Source organism: Pararge aegeria, chromosome 23, assembly GCF_905163445.1.
Source record: "Pararge aegeria chromosome 23, ilParAegt1.1, whole genome shotgun sequence".
In the NCBI taxonomy this organism is placed as follows: domain Eukaryota; kingdom Metazoa; phylum Arthropoda; class Insecta; order Lepidoptera; family Nymphalidae; genus Pararge; species Pararge aegeria.
Window position 1 is genome coordinate 5912758 of NC_053202.1, and position 16873 is coordinate 5929630.

The window sequence follows — 16873 nt, forward strand, 5'->3', positions numbered from 1 at the left end:
AGAAACAGAGTCATCCAGACCAGACACACGCATTTCTACAGATTTAATGGGTCTGGAAACTCGGACAACATCATCGCTCATTATTTCCTTCAGCTTTTGAGCAAGAGAGTCTGCCTTATCAGAACTGGAAGCTCCTGGCACTTCCAAAATTCGTCCTCCCGCCGCAGCTCTTTTGAACCGCAAAGCAGTTATGCCAAGGTCAGGAAGGACAATTCTTTTCTTGGCCTCATTGAGCACTGTGGCATACGTAACGCCCTTCTCCTCAGCCCCTGGCTGCAGCGTGAGGACCACGGCTGCTGATCGTGGAGGACGGAGCTTGCGTTCCAACTTCTCTTGAGGTCTGAGCTGCGGGCGTCCTTGCTGCTGCGGCTGCTCTTGGGATCGCAACAATGTTGTTTTCCCTATCAAGTCTCGGTTCCTCTTTTTATTCCTCCCTTTTTTTTTCCTATTACTAACTTTTTCCCATTGTCCTTCGCTAGGTAAACAAGTGGGGGCCGGTCGTGACTCTCTTACATTATTCTTCTCCTGGGTAGGCTTATTGGGACCCGGAACATTCTCGCGGATGGTAGCATCGACAGTAGACGCAGTTTTCCTTGGCCTCTTCTTATCCGCTGCAAGCGGGGGCCTCAGGCTTTTCTCCGGGAGGAGTCGGTCTTCAAAGGAGGCCAGGCGGGCATTAACCATTTCTCCAACCTGGACCATCACCGAACGACAGAGTTCCTCATTTGAAGACGCAGTCAACGTAGCGTTAGCACGTCGGACTTTCAATTTTTGCTGAGGCTGCGGAACAGGGGGCAGCTCCTCAGTCATATTATTATTATGTGAGAAGGTGTGCACGGAACCTTGCGACCGAACCCTCTCCATATCTTCTCTCAGTTGGGCCATCTCCGAACGGAGGCTGGCCATTTCAGCCTGCAGTCGAGAATTGTCGTTCTGCAGCTGCCGCGTCTCTTCCGAAATGGTGCGCGAACCAAGAACTTCTATAGCATCCGTAATGGAGGCTACAGCATCTTTTAAATCACGCACAAAGGTCCCTTTTAAGTTGGTGGACGTTTTAGCCACTTTCGTTATAAGGGCCACGTCCTCTAGTACTTGTTTCTGAATTTGGGCCGCAGTCATAGTTTTCGCCTGTGACCTAACTGAATCCTTCTTTTTACGAATCTCGCGCCTGAATTTTGCAACAACTGATTCCCTCAAGAGCTTGTCCTCAGCCTGCCTACGCAGCTCCGCTCTTTCTTCTCTTTTGAGGGTCTCCTTGCTTTTAACCAGTCCAACATATTCCTCTACTGTTGGTCGACGATCTTTTATTCTAGCGGGCACTAGCGTACCAGGCCTCTCCTCCTCAGAAGACAACAAATCATCTTCGAGGCGTGGTCTCTTTGCACCTTGCCCCTGCCATAGACGGCCAGATGCATTTGCAGAGGACTCAGATCCCGATCTGGGTCTATTCTCAGACATTAAGCTGCTGTCTGACATCGCCTTATCCACTTCTGTACTCCTTACAGACACTTCCACACTCATTTCTTCTATCTCATCTGTCCCTAACCCAAACTCAACCACTCCCACTCCCCCCTGCACAATACCATTCTCTGATCCCCCCACAATCTCCAACTCTCCCATGCGACGGTTGGCCCCCCCGTATACGCTGGGGCCGATGCACCGGCTATCCGGAACACCAAGGGATTCCCCCCTAAGGGGACCCTCCCGGGTAGATTTTTGACACGATCGCAATTTCATATTTTTTGTTTTTGTTTTCCCCGTTGTCCCCCCCAAACGCTCTATCGACTGAACTCCCAACAGCCATTCATCCCATTAGCGAGCGTCAGACCTTAGGATTGGGTCTTTGGGCGTTCCCACCCTCTTCGGTAATTTTTTAACGAGGCTGTCTTCCTCGCATTTGGCATGTCCGCTAACATCAATGGAGCCCAAAAAATATATATGGGTCTCCGGTCTCTTGGACCCACCATCCCCAATGTTCACTTCGCAAAGCCCGCTGCTTACCAGAGTGGCGTGCAAAGAAACCTCCCCTCCCCGTCGGGTTATTAGCCATCGGCTAACAATATCGCATATCATAAGAGAAATTGTTAACCGATGTTACCAGGGTGCACCGGCCCGAATGCTGCTCTTCCCTTCGGACGAATCAAAAGGGACTCGCAGCATACAGGCACACGTGGAGGTTACCCGACCTGGCACCCCTCCATGCACGACACTGAGACTGACATGAGGAGGGGTTAAGTCCATGCACGACACTGACTTAACCCCTCCTCATTGTAGGAGGAGACCCGTGCCCTGTAGTGGGCCGGTATTGGGTCACTATGATGTTGTATATTACTCATAAAAAATATTCATCAGTCGTCTCAGTACCCATAACACAAGGTACTCTTACTTTAGCACTAGATGGCGATGTGTGTATTGTCGTAGTACTATAAAAAAAATGACCTATACTTGTAACAGAAAAAAAAAACTCACGAACACTTTTCGGTGAGTTAAATTTTGTGTTATTTTTTTTGCAAATTAAGTTTATATGACGCTTTGTCAATGCTATGTGCACTTGTCATTGACGTGCATATCAGTCCATGTGTTTGTGTGTGTGCTATGTTTAAAAAACGTGTAATATGCATGATGTTAGTGCTCTTAAATAAATAAATAAATAAACAGAAGCGGCGGAGGTCAACCAGTCACGGCGGCAGCAGCTGAAGGACAATACGCGCAAATGGAGGGCCAGAATAACGATTTACCACAGAAACCTACTGGTAAATATTAATCTTTTGAGATAAAAAAAGTAAGCTTAGAGTATAAAAATAAAAGACCAATTAAACACCTTCATATATCTTATATCATAGGAATTATTATTACATCATTGAAATGATAATGGTTCCTCTAATGCAGAAATACTTGCCTTTTCTAAACATAACTGTAATCTATATTCAGATTCGTTCACGGTTATTGCAATCAAAAACCATACTAAAAGCGCCGTTATTAAATTATTTAAAATCTCGTGTACCTACATAAACAATCTTATACCTTGAGGTATGACGAAATACATCTTTAAAGTTATTATACAGCATGTAACCGAATTACGAAATAATGTTGAAGAATGCATAAGCATTTTTTATAAGGATTCCCCATAAAATGTAAAAATATTAAATCAAAAGAAGCATATTATTTTTTCATAGAAACGAATTTATTACATTCTAACTGTTTACTTAGGACAACCCTATATGAGATAAAAGACCGCCAAGCGCATAGTACCTACGCTACGCGACGCGTACATAATAAAGTGACAGGAGTAACATGATTTTAATTTTACATTAAATGCTGGGGCTGTATCAGATTTCTTTCAGTAAAAACTATGGCAGTGGTTTACTCAAAATCGTTTAGGTTTTCGGTTTCACGGTTAAGTCTTAGAGACAGTACATTATGTTCCTCTAAAGCCTGTGAAGTATTATTTCAGTTTTTATTTACACGTCACACGATATTTTTCTTACATAAAAAAAAAAAAAAAATTTTAATCTGTTTATTATAAATAAAAAATACATGGTTGTTTAGATCTCAATTACATTACGCTAATCTTCATTATGGAAGATTTTTGCGCTTGAGAGGGTTGCACAAATATATATTGATTATTATATATTCATTAATGTATAATGTAAAAAAAAAAAAAACTAAAGAAACATTTCTATAGTGATAATTAATGGAATTTGTAGGAATGGTCTGGATGAACTTCCGCCTAGTAGTTTTTGCACGTGCCCTGAATGTATAACGTTTCAATTTGTTTTTGATTTGCTTCAGGTTTTTATTTTCAATTTCTTCTAGCAAAGGTCTAGGTAATTTTTCTAAAACACTAGGCAGGAGGTACTCCCATACCCTCTTTCCATAAACATTATTAAATGTGGGTGTTCTAAACATAGGTAGGTAGGTTAAATGACGTAAGTGCATAGGTCTAGCATTCTTGTCTAATTTGCAAATGTTGTTATGATACTGAGTTATTATTGCTAAATCCACATGTCTTGGTGTGGAAACAATCTTTTAATAACTTTTTTGTGCAAAGATCGTTTAGAAAATAGTAAAAAAGTTATAAAAGCATTCGTAAAGAGTATCTCTAGTTATATTTTTCATTTATTTTTCTTCTACTTTTTAAACTTACTTTATACTAGAAAGTATTTTAAAGATTGTTTATCTAATAAGACATGTTAGAAAATATAGAGTACGATAGTCAAAGTTATAATGTTCTTGCAGAATACAACCCGGACGGCGCTTACGTCAACGCAGCGTACAATGCTGAGTCGGCCTGGAATCCCAACCAGACCTGGGACCCAAACAACGCTTGGGATGAAACCTCATTGGTAAGTTTTCACTTTTCATTTAAAAGTAACCTAAAATAAAATAGCACGTGTACACCTGTGCGTATGAGCGTTTGTGGAAAATATTGTTTTTACATTATCTAATACCGTAACTGACAATTGCTGAGCATATTAACAGTTTGCGGCCTTCTTTTCCAACCATACTCCGGTGAGAATGGACGCCTTCACTTATTAATAACTTTTTGTTGCCCTTAACTTCGTTCGCGTTGGAATTATTATCCTCAAAGAAAAACAACATGTCGATCTTGCACTGTTGAAAACTTTTTATATACATTAAATAAATGCTACTATTTATTATGTAGCAACCTTGATTCGTAGCAATACCCGTATCCCTTTTTAATTATTATAAATATATGTTTTGTAGTTCAGTGGTCAAAGAATAGCATAGGGCATAACAGACATCCAAATTTTCATACGAATAAAGTCCAAGGCCACATTTAGTTTATATCCCCAGAACATTCAACAAAATGGAGTTAATTATTCAATTCGAAAGCCATAATTAAGCCACATTAAAACATTATTTCTACTTTCGTTTTAATTTAAAATGTATATTTCAATCGTCTTTTTCAAGCGTGGAACAATAATCCTCACAAAAAAGAGAATTTTTATTTTCAAACCGACTTCGCGGCCACTAGATGTTACTATAGTATTAACATTTACCTGATAGTGGCTAAAATAAAAGTTAATGTGAACTTTTGTGTTCCCAGCAACAGCCACCCGCGGCGCCAGTCCAAAGTTGGGGAGATCCCGAGCCAGCTCAACAAGCGCAGACTCAAAATCAGGCTCAGGCCCAGCCGACCCAAGAGGGACAGGTTGTACCGCAGGTGAGAATCTCACAAGATAGCTTCAACAAAAAAAAAAACACCCGGCTAAGTTTGTTGTGGGCTTCTTCTTAGACCAGGACGCGTTTGGAACCCTCGTAGCTTTAGTTTTAAGTTTACGAATGTGGTTATCGCCATCATCTCACTACCGCGTGGTTCTTATGTACGCATCAAAAGTGCCACCTATGGGCCTACTTGAATAAAGATATTTTTGACTTTGATTTTGACTTCAGTACTGTCTATTCTATTGTTAAAAAGCTAGTCTTTGATTTCAAAATGATATAAGAAACAAATTTTTGCGACACTTTAAGATGTAACTAACACCTATGTTAACATGTTAAATGTATAATAATATACCACTGGCAAAAACAAAATTTTCTGAGTTGTTTATTTATTTATACTCCATGGCAAGACAGGTTATGTTCGGAAGCTTTGACAAGATACGTTTCCGAGGTTTAAAGATATTTATCAAAAATAAACAGTTAGTGAAACTGTTTCTTTTGAACAGATGAGAAATTAAATATTTATTTATTTATTTATTTATTGGTAACTATAAAATATTGCACGCAAAATCGGTTAAATGAGAACTTGTGATAAATAATCAGTCTTTTTTATTTCCTTTCATGTGATATAAATAATAGTAACAGATCACTTTTAGTCTCAATCCAGGGCCCATGATAGTTCACTACTTCCTACTCTCTTCCCATATTTTATTTTTATGTTTGCGGACTTCTACCGGCAACGGAACGCTAAAACGCTAGGCGTCCCGTTTTTGGTGAATGGTGCAAGACAAATATTAACATACCGACTTACTTAACACTTTAATTCAATTACAGCCACCCGCACAGCCAGCTTATTACAAAGCCAAGGAGTACAACCCAGAGACTGCAGTTGACCCTCTCGTAAAGCCTGAAGGAGCGAGTAAGTTGCGTTTACTTGACTGACTTGCAGACAACTCCGCTTTGCACCAATACAGCTATTGCGATTGTTTCAGTTTCTTTAGTGCTGTATTCAGTCGAGACTGTCCGACTAGCAGACTAGCAGTGGCGTGCACTTCATAGATGCACAAAAGCACTGCATACCCTAAAATTGATATATAACTCGTATAAAACGAGGATTTTTGCCGTTTTATGCAATTTTCCTGATGTATGCATACCCTGGTAAGAAACCCAGTGTACGCCACTGCAGACTAGGCACCTGAGACCCAAGTCTATTGCAATCGCGATTCAGTCTTGGTCAATGTCATAAAGTAAAAATTACAAAGACCTTTTTAGTATTAAAATATTACGTACAATAGCCAAGAAGTTGGTTTGCAGCAGTGCATAACTTTTCTTAAAATATAATTGTGAGAATTATTATTGGTACCGAATTATTCATTGTAAAAAAACTCACGGTAACCGTACGAAAAAGAAACCACTAGAATATGCACTCACGGTACAGGTTTACCTAGTATGGAGACCAAAGGATTTATTTTTATTGGCAATTAATCAAAAACATGTTTTAGAATGCACAAGTATATTCCTTTCATATGATAAATACCCCATTGGGCCTTATTATCTCACTTGGCTTAGATTCGATATAAACTGGCAAAAACTAAATTTCTTACATAGAGAGTTCACTCCAAAGTGAAGCCAATCAAATCCGTCCTCCGAATTTGTTTCCAGACGTAGTCCAACTCGCGTGCTGGTACGTTGCGTACCCGGTTCACTGGTCGTGCCGCCACACCATGCCCGACTGCCGCGGCCGCTGGTACCCCATCACGTTCATCATCTCCATGCTCTGGATCTCCTTCTACTCCTACTTCATGGTTTGGATGATCACCATTATCGGTGAGTGAATACAATTTTATAATTTTTATTCAAGTGTTCTTACTTAGACATGGAGGAATTCGAATTTTATATTATTTAAACATTGCAATTTCGATATACTACTAAAAAAAAACACATATTCTTATGCTAACATGTATTAGTATTAATGTAATTATATATAAATCACTGCTATAAGAATAAGGTTTGCTTTGTTTATTCGGTTACTTTAATATGAAAACTGAAACATATTTATTTGGAATTATAATCATTTCTCTGAATTTTTTTTTATTTCACTACAACTGGATAGTCGTTTTTCTTGGCGATTTCCTACTATTTATAAACTATTATAGAAGTGCAGTAAATATGGGGAAAGCGCAAACTTTTTAAATATAATGTGCTATACAACGGGCCTATCTTGTATGTCATACCGTAGCTTCTGACCTACGTCCATGTCAATAGTCGTAGCTTAGAACGCTACGCTTGTAGCAGGTGCAATTTCAATAGCCAGGTTAGCGTAGCAGTCAACTGACGGATGCCCGAATTAGTAGAGTAATGCAAATGCCTATGATAGGCATAGTATTACTATAATTAAAAAAGTAACCATATTCAAAGTCAAAGTCAAAAGTGTTTATTTAAATGGGTTTTAACTACATTCATCAATTTAAAACTGATTTGAAACTAAAACTATGCAAATCTTTTCAAACGTCACTGGTCTAACAGGAAGCCTACAACCAACTTAGCCGGGCATTATTTTTGTTACCTCCATTTCACATTATCGTTTTAAACCGTGCAAGAGCAATCTAGTTATAGTAATAATTCATACCCAAAGCTTTTTTATAGTTTACGAAATTATTTATAGTTTGTAGTATAAAATATTCTTGTTGTCTCCAGGATACACCCTCGGAATACCAGATACTGTGATGGGCCTAACATTCGTCGCCGCTGGTGTGTCAGTACCCGACGCTCTATCGTCACTTGCGGTCATCAAGGAAGGGTATGTGATTGTATTTGCTACTAACTATACGTGTATCACCACCATGTAGTCATCAGCACATTAACGTCTCACTGCTGGCTACAAGCCTCCAAAAGAAATATCGAGTAAAAATAAAACAAAACAGACATTTGTTAGTAAAATTCAAACATAAATCATAATGTACAAATGTACTAAACTTATCTTAGTTCCGAAAGTTTTGTTAGATAACATTTTGCACAGTAAAACCAACTGTAGTTTGTGTGGCACTATCGAACACAATTTAACATGTTTTTTTTTTTTTTTTAAAGAATTATTTATAACAATTATAAATAAAATAGAAATAAAAAGCCACTGCAAATGTATTTATTACAAAATAAATAAATGTGCAGTGGCGTTGGTTGTAATAAATACATTTGCAGTGGCTGGCGTTGGGGAGCCATGGTGGTATTATAGGGACATAATATATTTGCCATGACGGCACAGGGTTGGTTTTTACCACTCGTACCGTGCCAATAGATGTTTCACATTAGAAAATAAACATAAGTAATTAAAATACAATCTATTTACGGCCGATTGGCGCAGTGGCACTGCTTTCTGAGCCAAGGCCGTGGGTTCGATTCCAACAACTGGACAATGTTTGTGTGATGAACATGTATGTGTTTCAGTGTCTGGGTGTTTATCTATCTTAATATATAAAAATCTCCTGTCACGATGTTTGTCCGCGATGGACTCCTAAACTACTTAACCGATTTTAAATTAAATTGGCACACCGTGAGCAGTCTGGTCCAACTTAAGAGATAGCATACCTTAGATCTTTAATTATAGTCGCAATTTCATTTTATTGCAAATTATTTGTCTATAATTAATTGACAGTCACATGTTATATATATATATATATACTACTATGGCTATGATATAATATGAGGCTTAGCGATACTGAATACATTAAAAACAAAATCAAACGCAGACGAAGTCGCGGGCAACAGCTAGTATATTATAAGTATTTATGTATATTATTTATATAATTAATTATTCATCAGTCATCTTAGTACCCATAACACAAGCTATGCTTACTTTGGGGCTAGATGGAGATGTGTGTATTGTCGTCGTATAAAAAAAATAATAATAATAATAATCCACAGCTACGGAGACATGGCAGTGTCAAACGCAGTGGGTTCAAACGTATTCGATATCCTGGTCTGTCTGGGCCTGCCCTGGTTCATCCAAACAGCCATCATCCAACCCGGCAGTCACGTCAATGTCATCAGCAAGGGTAAGTAATGATAGTAGCTTCGCAATACATTTATAATAATATAGTCTTTGTGAGGCAAAATATTACTCTTTATAAATCAAAAGCTGAAATTAACAATCGACTTACCAGAAACGGTCATAAATTAGTGATATCTGCATATCGTCTGCGAAAGGTGCAGAACTCCTTTGTGGGGTTGAGTATACGCTTTTACAACATGATTCCTAAGGAAATTCTTGACCTACCAATGCATACATTTAAAAAATGTGTAAATACGCATCTAGTACAGCGAGGTTACTATACATTTGATGAATTCCTCAATGACAAGGTAGAATGGGAGCAGCCAGCCTCGCTCTCATCTCCCGCAAGATAGCAAAATGATTGTAAATGTTGATGTTGGAAAAGAGCAACTACTGAGTTTCTTGCCGGCTCTTCTCGGTAGAATCTGCTTTCCGAACAGGTGGTAGAGTCACACAAACATACTTGACGTTTCAAAAGTGCTTATAAAGTAGGCCTACTTGAAATAAATGAATTTGAATTTGAATTTATCGTCATTAAAAGCCTGGTTGGTGTTTGGATGGACAAATAAAAAATAAACAATATATTTTTTTTTAATGTTTTACTTTCTTCTTCTTCTTCTTTTGATTTATGGCTTTTCGTAGCCAAAACAGCACAATGTACTTTGCCAGTGTCAAGTAGCTTGGAAAAGGCACGAACTAGAGTGGCCAGTAAAGAAAAAATGTTTTACTTTGTAAGACGTACCGTGTAAAGTAGAAAAAGCACAGATAATATTGCTATGTAGAATCATTGACATATTTATTTATTTATTTATTCATAAGACACACCAGCAATTTATTGTACCTACATTCATAAAAAAATCTAGAATAGAATTAAAAATTCTATCAAGTGCCATTACAATAATCGATTAAAGGTGTATACAGCATTATCGTTGATATCTCCGGTCACATTATAAAAAAAAAAAAAAACTAAAATAAGTATTTTACTAAAAACTAACTATAACTTTACTTTTTTAAATATATTGACGGTAAATCAGTAATTAAATACAATCGATTAGAGTGGGTATTGCTAGCAGGATAAAAATACTATATAAAACATTTTTCATATATGTTTTGACGGGTACAATAAGCTATTTTGTAAAATTTATATTTTCCTTATGCCACCAGGTTCTGTGGTACCTTTAAACACTTTTATGACAAGACTCAAGAACAGTTAAAGTCTACATAAACATGTTTAAGTACTCTTTTGCCAGCAGCTTTACCTAAAGTCACGTCTGTTTTACTTATAAAAACTTTTATGAGAAGACTCAAGAGCTAAATATTTTAATTAATAAATCTAAATGTTGTAGGTTTGATATACTCGACGTTATCCCTGTTCTCAACGGTGGTATTCCTCGTGTTGGCTACGCACGCAAATGGCTGGAAGCTTGACCGCAAGTTCGGAGCGGTGCTGATGGTTTGGTACCTTCTCTTCATCACCCTCGCGAGCCTCTACGAGCTCAACGTGTTTGGAAACATCCACCCGCCAGACTGTGAATCTAGTTATTAAAACCATCGGCTTTTCTTTGATTGTAAGAGGAAACTTTGCTTCAAAGATTTGTTTTTCGTACTTATGGTGCGTGCTGTACATAAATGCGGATCGGCATAAATCGGTACAGTCGGGCGGAAGAAATTAAGTGTTTAGATGTCCTTTGCGAAAATGCCGTCTAGCTAGAGTTTACGAGGCAAAAAAACTAAAATGTGTAGTGTGAACCATCAACGTTTTGTAAAGATTGCACAATCTTGGGCAGCCTGAAGTTGCTAGAAGATTCTGAGCATGAAATTGTTGCAATCCCTTAATTATTGAGTTCCGATAAACTATATCTATCCAACCATAGATCAATACAGGTCACGCACTAAGGCACTAAGGTCACTAGAAGCCGGATAAGAGCACGAACCATGAGTTTTATAAATCCGCCTGGTTTTGCCGATCGGAATAAGCCGCATAAATGTTGAACGTAGGTTGTTAGTATTCCTTAGAATCGGCTTTAATTATTTAATAATGCCGGACATAATATGCCTACCCGCATAAAATATATGTGTGTTTACTTAGCAACTCTAAGTAGTATGAGTTTGAACTCGAAAACTTTGGTAGTTGCCGTGAGTTATAATAATATAAACTGAAATCTATCTTCTCCGCCTTTTCGTAAGAAATGCACATCCCACTAGCGTCAAAGATTTTCGAGTAACGAAACACTGTAACTTCAAACATAATAAACCCTTTTTGTAAAGGTTAAAAATGTAATGCACTTTTAACCGTAAATCTTATGAAGCAAAATTTCTTTTTTATATAGAAACCAAGTTAATAGTATTCTTATTCACCCGTTAAGTATATTTACAACTGTTGACGAGTCACTTACTCATTAGTTTAGATTTTGTGCTCTCTCGTTGCTGTGTGGACGTTAATGTAAAAACTTGATGATTGTATGTATGGACAAAAAATTATTGTAGTATAGTACTTAAATCTAGCTGCAGACCCTATCTCTACATTTACTCTTTAAACTACACAGCGAAAGTTCCGTTCTCTTTGCCACTCATTAAATATTTGGGTGAAGTAGTGCAGCGAATTATGGCTGTCGATAATACTTATCGATAAAGTACTTTATTTTGTTATTATGTCAAGTGAATTCGCAAGAATGAATGGTATGGACAGGAGCAGAGTGATTTTACCCTTAACTTACAATGGTTTAAGTTTATCTCTATCATTCTGCAGCGAGATTTGGTAAAAATTGTAACAATAACGTAATACTCAGTATTCTGGCCTTTCTACTTAATTAAAATATTTAAGTTCGCGTTCAGACTACCATGTGAATTATTTTATACTTGAGGATTTTAAATTAAAGTATTTAACCACGCTATTTCTATATTTTATAATAGTTTTAACACACCAATTTTCGCACAGCACTACGACCGAAATGGTCGTTTTATAGATTATTTCAATACTTTAATGAGGCAAACAAAATGTACATTTAGGGTCACACCTGTTCCTTCTGTCAGATAAATAACAAAGTATCCAAATTAACAACTTAAATAAATGAGCATGAAAAAAAAGTGAGATAAATAAATTTCAAGAAGCGTAATGATTAACGAAAAGCACTTGTGTTGTTACCAATTTGAGGGCGGAAAGACCTTTTATCTGGTATCTACTTACAGACACGTCTAAGTATATTATATTTGAAGGTCGTCCGCAGAGTCAAAGTGCAACATATCCTAAAGTCAAATTTTTCATCAAGTGGCTAATAATAACGTGGTAGTCCGGACGTTATCTTCTAGCCTTTTAAATCAATTAAATAATTATAAAAAAAAAATTAAGTAGACAAAATTATTTATATGCCTCTAGAATAAAAAAAATGCCACAATCTTATGATTGAATGAAACATCGATTGTAGCTTATTTACGAGTATTTATATTACATAGTAAGAGTAGACTTCTTCCCGTGTTCTAATATTCTTGAAAATTATTGCACGGATAATTTTATTTTGTAAATATACATTGATCCAAGTCGTGAATTGTTATTCTTCCGGATATAAGACGATTCTGATACGGTTGTGCAGAAATTCTAAACTAAAACGTGATGTCTTTTTAGGTAGCGAAGGAGTGGCAGTAAATTATACGCTGCAAAAACAGACAGCTGTGCCACAGCAACAACAACACAACAACAAACAGTCTATTGTACACAAATATCTAAACTAAACAGACAAGTCTAAAAATAGTGCAATTCTATTTCACACAGAACAAGGAGGATGGCACTTTTTTAGACTTGACAATTTAGGTCAAGATATTTGTGTTAAACATTTTGTGTTTCCTCAATCAACTGAGTTTGTTTTATGATATGAAATAAATGAGAACACAATACTTTTGAAAATTTTACTGCGCTGTTACAAGGTTATAAATTAGGTATGGTACCTGTCGGTAAGGTCGACTCCGGTCAACCTTTATTTATTGTCCTATAAGACCAACTGACAGAAGTCAGGAATGCAGTCTTTCAGTAACCGGATTACTATACAGATACAAGTACTAAAAATCGTACAAAAAATAGGAATTTAAAAAGTGTTTTAAAAGTGAGACTGGAGACAACGAACTCGAAAGTACCTAACCCATTCCGATTTTGTGTAATAAGATGTCAATAGTTAAGTTTTCCGTGCAACCGAATCAGCAACAGTATTTAAGTACTAAGTTAAAAAATGTTTTGTTGTTACTTGTTTTTATTCTGCAAATCAGTTTCAAATATAAGTCACGTGACGTTAAAAAACCGGCGACATCCTAACTGGACGTTTAGCGTTACATTGTCATTGAATTCACAAACAACACAAGGTTAGATTGGGAGAAAGTGTCGTAGAAAAACTACGAAATGACAACCTTTACTGTTACAAAACATTAGCTGTATTTAAAATCAAATAGGGTCATAGATTACTACGGCAACAAGTCCTAGATTCGATTGAATAATAAATTAAGTCAAGTCACTAGGGTTGTCATATATGATGACCTAGTAGCTCTTTCCAAAAGATCTTGTATATTATCTGTGCATCCCTCCGTGGCTTATATTTGTCAGGCCAACTGATATAACGCATCCCGAACGTGACGACCGGTAATATATACATTGTCACATAAGTACGTATTAAATCAAATGATCTCTATAAAATATGTATTTCACACCCCAAATCAATAATAATAAACCTAATCCAAAATCTGCACAGATTGAATTTTGGTAGCGCTATCCTCATCGACAAGGAAAAGTAAGATAAGGATTTATTGTATTTAATTATTCTGTGCACATTTTATATTAGATTCATTAATTATTATCGGATGAAAGTAGGCACGTTAGGTAGATGATACCAACCTAATAGTTACCTATTTTATTTTGCGCACAAACCTGTTATTCGAATGTTGGAAAAATATTTTAAGCATTCAAAATAGATTTAATTGAGGATGTCCTATTTATAACACGTACCTACCTATTAACGCCTACTAGCATAACTGCAAAGTTATAAATAATACAGCATCTCCAAAATGTACCTATACGACTACATATACGTATTTAAATACGATTAACGAGAATTACATACTTAAACTGAAGCTGACTATTCCAAAATGAAGTTCAATAAACAATTTATGTACTATGTTAAATCTATGAAGTTCTTTACAGCATTATTCTTACAATATTATTTCTGACTAGTTCAGTTGGAGCAAACTGAAAATCAGCGCTGAGCATTGTTTGCCTATGTACAGCATAATGCTGAGTTTGCCGCACATTGCTATATTGTTATGTTACCTAATAATGTATTTCTTTTTTGTAACTATATCTAACATAATAATTGAGCATGGCAATAAAGCTGTTTATTAATTTTATTATTATTATTATTAAAGTCTAAGTTTCCTACCTGTTTACCTTAACGATGTAATTCTGAAATAGGACATTCTCAAAAGTGTCATCTATTTAAAACAAAATCCTGTAAGGGGTCATTCGATAATTACGTGAGGGGTTATTTGTTACTCGTTGGTGAGGTTTGGTAAGATAATAACCTCGTTTCAATTTTCTTCAATAGCTCACAATCCACTGCTGGACATAAGGTTGGCAGACGGACTACGCTCGCCAGACGGATTCGTGATCACAGTAGATGGTAGTTGTAGCATAGAGGCCGCTGCTACCCGTTCTCCTTTGCATGCCCTTAGTCGCCTCGTACGAGACCTGCTTGAAGAGGAGGGGTAGGGACAATTATATTCTGATCTGTAGTCACCATACGGCACATCAGAACACAGTTAGCTGCCACTAGGTACACCAGTTGCCCTACCCCTTTGAGTGTAAAGTTTTGAACAATAAAATTGATTTGATATTTTCATATTTAAAAAATCTTCTTTCTTAACAATCCTCACCAGTTTTAATTTTGAATTACTGCCTGTACGTATGCAGTATAAATAATTACGGTAAATTCTCATTGTCTCTCCCTTCAAAGAGGATTTGGTGAGATTTTTTCAGATCCGTATGTTCACGTAATTATTGAACCTCCTATAATAAATATTATACCTAACTATATTTAATATTAAATTTGAATTAATATATTTACTTAAGGAGACCAATAATTAAAAAAAGGAAGAGATATATAGAGAAAAAACTTTTTCTATTATAATTATTATGTCCCCTAGGCTGGTGGGAAAAGACGAGCAACCTCTGACCGTGTTCAGTCATGTAGACAGTAGAAAAAGACTAATATCCCAAAATGTATTTCGTCTAAGTATATAGGCTTATAGCTTTACAGGCCACGAGCATTATATCAACGCTGAGACGAATAAATAAAAAATTAAACACCGGTTGATCGTTTAAATTTAAGTATGATTTTTTTTCTTTATTTCCATTGCAACACAGAAATTGCATCCTCCGATTGTATTCACTCACAAGGGATAAAGTTAACCTGGCCACCTGCTACAGCACGGCAACAGGAGAAGTTTACATGTTTGACATTTTAAGTAGATAACTAGGATTATTTTTGAATATTATTTCAAACCATGCGCCATGCGTATTTAAAATTCATTGAGGGAAGGGGAAGGAAGGAAATTCACTTTTTCCTTTCCTTATGCTAGCCGTGCAGGCAGGGTTAGCACAGACTAAAATTCTATCCCCCGATTAGATCCCTGACAGGGGATATAAATAACGTGTCCACCTGCTAAAGCAGGGGAACATGGAATAGAAGTTAACCCCGTCTATTATAACACATATATTATTTGTGCTCTGAGAGTTGATAAAGCTGTGGGAGAGGAAAAAAATTTTAGCCTTTGCCCGGGGAGATACTTGCCCATACTAGCCGTGCTGGTGATATTATATTTTCTCTTTTCTATTTTCTTTAAAATAATTAGTAACAACATTACGTGTTCCATAAAAATGGGATATAAGTACCTATATTTTTTAATCCCATTATTAGCAGGTAACCTATACGTATTTGGTTTTCTTCTTGATTAGTTTTTGAAAAGGTAATTGGGTATGTGTAATTAATTTTTGCATAGTTTCTTTCTTTGTTTCCAGTTAGAATATCTTAGCAACTTTACCGCCCATATAAATTATAAAGTCCCTTTTTTTCAGTGTTAGCCGAGTGTTACTACTCTGCAGCCTTACTTTCGGGAGGACTGAGGTCGTTCCCCGGTACATACCTCTAAATTTTGTTATGTGCGTTTTAAGCAATATCACGTGCTTAACGGTGTAGGAAATCATAGTGAAGAAACCTGCATGCCTGAAAGTTCTCTATAATGTTCTCATAAACGTGTGTAGTCCACCAATCCACACTTAGCCATAGAAGTGGACGGCCTAAACCTATCTCAGTCGGAGACCCGAGCCCTGCAGTAGGCCACTGAAAAAGCAGGTTACGTTATTATCGCATAGCTAATCTGTCAATCTCCTTATAAAAAAAATACTTTAAATGAATACGGTTTCCTTTTAGTATTTATGAAAAGTTCCTACCAGCAACGTTCCATCTATATAACAATGTATTAATCTGTATTCTTGAATACCAAAATAACATTATTATTTAATAAAGTATAAGAAATTAATAATATGATTGTTATAATTATCATTATTGTACCTACTATCTATATAATTGTATTTATGTTCGA

At 36.6% G+C, this 16873-nt stretch overlaps 1 protein-coding gene across 1 annotated transcript in view; it reads left to right on the forward strand.

Moving 5' to 3' along the window:
* The window catches only part of LOC120634295 (probable sodium/potassium/calcium exchanger CG1090), a 50295-nt gene extending 34988 nt beyond the window's left edge, over positions 1 to 15307 (forward strand). Inside the window, exons 9-16 of the mRNA XM_039904786.1 lie at positions 2659 to 2753; positions 4240 to 4346; positions 5072 to 5188; positions 6022 to 6106; positions 6850 to 7014; positions 7885 to 7987; positions 9109 to 9239; positions 10582 to 15307. Of these exons, the coding sequence (XP_039760720.1) occupies positions 2659 to 2753; positions 4240 to 4346; positions 5072 to 5188; positions 6022 to 6106; positions 6850 to 7014; positions 7885 to 7987; positions 9109 to 9239; positions 10582 to 10781 (1003 nt within the window). The 3' untranslated portion in view covers positions 10782 to 15307. The remainder of the gene's footprint in view (positions 1 to 2658; positions 2754 to 4239; positions 4347 to 5071; positions 5189 to 6021; positions 6107 to 6849; positions 7015 to 7884; positions 7988 to 9108; positions 9240 to 10581) is intronic.
* The last annotated feature ends 1566 nt before the right edge of the window (positions 15308 to 16873 follow it).